At 43.7% G+C, this 4,501-nt stretch overlaps 1 protein-coding gene across 21 annotated transcripts in view; it reads right to left on the reverse strand.

Annotated features, from left to right (window-relative positions):
• Positions 1–4,501, reverse strand: part of Eif4g3 (eukaryotic translation initiation factor 4 gamma 3) — a 229,712-nt gene that overhangs the window by 21,146 nt on the left and 204,065 nt on the right. For all 21 annotated transcript variants that reach the window (XM_026782045.1, XM_026782044.1, XM_026782040.1 and 18 more), the window contains one exon: positions 866–1,038. In XM_026782045.1, the coding sequence (XP_026637846.1) occupies positions 866–1,038 (173 nt within the window). The remainder of the gene's footprint in view (positions 1–865; positions 1,039–4,501) is intronic.

The raw sequence follows: 4,501 nt of genomic DNA on the forward strand, positions 1-4,501 counted from the left end.
AAAAAAAAAAAAAAGAAAAAGTATAAAGCAGTTGTAAGCAAAACAGAATGACACTGGATAAAAACAGACCCACTGGCCAATAAAATAGGAGAGAAAACCCAAAATAAGCCCTGCGCACAGCCAGTTCACAGTCCACAAAGAAGAACACGTAGTGGGGACAGGACAGTCTCCAGTCTGGTAAGGGCAGTGAGAAAGCAAGGTCTCCACAAGCAGAACAGTAGGCTGATCCTCTGGCCCATGAAAAATTCCGAAGTGGACTAAAGATGTGACATTAGACCTGAAACTATTAAAAGATATCAGAGGCTCCACATTGCTAACCCCAACCAGCCTAAGCAGCACTAAGACAAACAGGATGGGAGCGAACCCTGAAGCTGTGGAGCACAGGGAAGCACAAGATATAGACAGACACAGACAGCAGGCAGCACTGGAGCTGGGCAAGAATGCTTAACTGCCTCCCACCAGGAAAACAACCGGGGCAGGCTGTGTCATTTCAGCTTATGGGAGGAAGAGGCGGTGGGATTAGGAGGCTAAAAGTCCAACTGATCTACACAGCAAGGAACTTAGTCTCAGGCAATCTCTGAGAACTCCATAAATTTAGAAGTTTCTGGAGGAGAAACACACACATCAGTAACTTTCTTTCATGAGCCTTGTGATAATGAGCTGTGGTTATTTTGGTCAGGTCTTTTACATTACAGACATAAGATGGACGTCTCAGAGAAAGCCAGAAGATGGCTGCATAGCCTAGCCTAGTATAGAGATTGCCATTATATCAATCAGCATTGCACATGATGTTAAAATACTACAGTAGACATAAAGGTCATTGATGGAAAATATTACCCATCAGCTTAGGTGTGAGGATACCAACCCTTTGAAAAAGTCCTGCTTGCTGAGTTTTTCTGACTGCACCAGCTGATACAGTAACTGGCCCATGTGATCCCTGGTGATCTGGCTCCGTTCCAGGGTGAATTCGACACCCACCTTCACAAAAACATGCAGTGGGCCCTGGGCACCCAGCTCCTCAATGCACTGCGTGGCCTCCTGTTCAAACAACAAATAAAGGCTTGCTTCAAAACATACTTACATTAAAAGCAGTACAAAGCTTTATAAACAAGACAGTTTTCAAATCTAAGCTTTTATCTTATTTAATGTTAAAAAAAGCTTTTATAGCAAATTCCTAAAAGAAAGGAGGAAAGAAATAAAAATGTTCAGTCAGGTATGGAGACATGTATAAAGAAGGCCAAGGCAGAAGGATGCCTGGGCTATACACTGAGTACAAGGGTGACACTATTAGGGCCCATATCAGTAAATAAGTAAAAAAAAAAAAAATGTATTTAAATATAAATCTGAACACGGCGATACACATCTGTAGTCTTAGTTGTGATCAGCTGGTTGGAAGGTTGAGGCAGGATGATCACTTTAATCTGGCTTGAAAGTGGTAATTCAGTGAGACTTGAGCCTCCTCCCCTCTCAGACGACGGCCTTACATGGCTGATACTCTGGGTGCATTTTAGACTTATCTTTGTAATTTACGTGTGTGCACGCACCTGAATGTATGTATGTATACCACAGGCGTCTAAAGTTGGTTATGAGCCTTGTGGGTGCAGGGAACTGAACCTGAATCCTCTGCAAGAGCAGTAAGGGACCTAAACCGCTGATCCATGTCTGTAGCCCTTAGGTCAACAGTTTTATTAAAAGTAATTCAAAGGACCAGCATCAAAATATGTTCCTAAACAGAGTGTGATAGTTCATACCTGTACTCCTAGCACTCAAGAGGGTGAGGCAGGAGGATTATCACAAGTTTTGAGGCCAGTCTCCACTACAGTAGGAGAATGTTTGAAAAAACAAAAACATAACATATATGTGTGTGTGTGCGTGTACTATTTTATACTGTGTTTACTGACTTTAAAAAAAGATGTTAATTAACATTTATGCATATAATGTATATGGATGGTAGGTTGGTCATAAATCATCTTAAAAATCTAAAAACAAGATACTGTGAAACAGAAAACCAAATACCAAAATTCAAAGACCTTAATGTGAGTTGGAAGTGGTGGTGTATATCTTTTGTCCCAGGACTGTTTAACAGGGAACCTCTTCCCCAACCTCTTCCCCCAAATACAAACAAGACCTAATGTCTCAATGAGATCAACCAGCCTTGGATTGCCAGCACTGGCACAATCTTCCATTGCACAAAGTTACATGGATTATGGAACGACCTGGCTAGGCAATTCTCTGAACTGGAGAACAAAATCCCATCTGCCTGACCTGCTCAGTTTCCAAAGCAGCTCTCTGCCCTCAGCTACTACAAGGGCTGGGGGAGGCGAGAAGGTGGCCACTGACTGCAGCAGAAGTGTCTGGAGGTTTCTCTGTTTTGTCTTCCCACATATGTAAAAAGCTTACACGGGACACAGGCTACTGCTCCCTAAGTACAATGCAGCTCTTTGTTGGTGTGTTCAATAGAGAGCTGGTACCCCTTGTCATGCTGTGTCTTTAGAGCACTCTAGGTTACCACAACCCTGACATCTGAGACACATTCTTGCCAGCTATCTTGGGACTGCTGCCTTTCTGCTCACCTTATCCTTGACAGGAGAAAGCACGGATGCAAACTATTCAGTCTCCAGGTAGCTGTGAATGGAATGTGCCACGTGTCCCAGGAGACCCATGAGTTTGGCTCAACACATTTCAGATGACATGTCACATAGCTGGACATGGGCTGGTGAGACAGCTTAGCCATGGGGCATCGGAAGACAGACGACAACTTGCAGTTCACGCCTTCCTTCTGGTCATGCGGGACCAGAGGATTAACTCCAGGCCTGCTAGCACGGCAGCAAGTATCTTTACCCGCTACATCATCTTGTTGGCCTTACTTTCCTTTTTCTAACTTCTGCCTGTCAAATTTCCCCACAACAGCCCACTATGCTATTTACCATATAGTAAATCTAGGTAGTATTCTCTAAAATGGGGTTGGAACACTTTAGAAAGTTCAGTAAGTATAGATAGCATAGGCTAAAAACTTATGTTACAGAATAGCCTGGTTTATAAAGAGAGTTAAAGGACAGCCTAAGCTACATAGTGAGAACCTGTCTCAAAACAAGAAACAAAAACATACATGGTAGAGCAGGACAAATAGAAAGTCTTAAGTTCTGGCTCTGCCTGTATTACTATGTGATTGCAACAGTGTAATAATTTCTTAGTCACACACACACCACTCCACTTCCCAGCTGGGGTTCACATGGAGCCAAAGTTAGCCTTGAATGCAAAATCTTTCTACTGTTTCTACCTCCTGAGTGCTGGAATTGCAGGTACACACTACCAAGCCTGCTAATTCTAACCACAATTTTCTAAGAATGGGTGTATGAATGCATGTGAATATGCACTTGAGAACTACCAGTCACAAAATAAAGGTTCCGCAAACGTTACCTTGCACTAGCACTGGTACCAGATAGCTAACAGAGCACCAGAAGGTAGGAAGCACTTCCCTGGAGTGAGCTCTGCAGGTCCTTGTGCACTAACATTGCACAGGACATGGAATGAAGCTGTTTGTGGTCTGCAGCTAAACTCAGTATTGTATCTTCACAGGCGACTCAGAATGGCTTTACACCTTGTTTTTCTTTCTGCAAACACGACTTTCACCATACTGGAAACTTCAGGACTCATGAGGTAGCTCTATCACTGGCTTCAAGTACAGGAAGTACTGGGTCCAATTTCAAGGAACCCATAAGCCAGGCATGATGCCTGCAGTTAAAGCAGCAGGGTCAGGAGGTGAAGGGCATCATTGGCTAGATACATTGGGAGCTTGAGGTCAAAAATCAAGAGGCCAAAATCACTTTCAGAGGGTACCATATGGATTATGCAAAGCAATATATAAACGACTCGCAAAAGAGCAACCAGCACACAGCAAATTGTCAGAACTGTCTATCACTGTCCAGTCCACACAGCCCGTCTGCACACAGCTGCCTTCTGTGGAGAACAAATGAGGCCTATCTGACTCCAACAGTCCCATCCGGGAAACCTGGCTCCGCCCTATTCCTCGAGTTTAATAAGAACTTCCCCTGGCTGGGCAGTGGTAGTGTACACCTTTATCATCATCAAAAGCCAATTTTCTAGCTGGGTCTGGTGACCCATGTCTGTAATTGCAGTAAGGAGGAAGATGAGGCAGGAGGACTGCCACAAGTTCAAAGCCAGTCTAGTCTATATATTGCATTCCAAGTTAATATGTGCTACTGAGCAAGACCCTGTCTCAAAACAGAATAAAATAAAGCTGTGTCGGTGGTACAAACTCAGCACCTGGGAAGCAGAGGCGGGAGAACTAAAAATTCAAGGTCAGACCTGGCCACGGAGGGAGTGTGAGGTTGGCCTTGGCTACAGGAGCCTCGGTTTCAAAGCTACCAAAGCCAAAGCAAAATAAACACAACCAAACCAAATACAACTTCTCAAAACAAACACAACCAAACCAAATACAACTTCTCAAAACAAACACAACCAAACCAAATACAACTTC

Source organism: Microtus ochrogaster, chromosome 10, assembly GCF_000317375.1.
Source record: "Microtus ochrogaster isolate Prairie Vole_2 chromosome 10, MicOch1.0, whole genome shotgun sequence".
Taxonomy (NCBI): Eukaryota; Metazoa; Chordata; class Mammalia; order Rodentia; family Cricetidae; genus Microtus; species Microtus ochrogaster.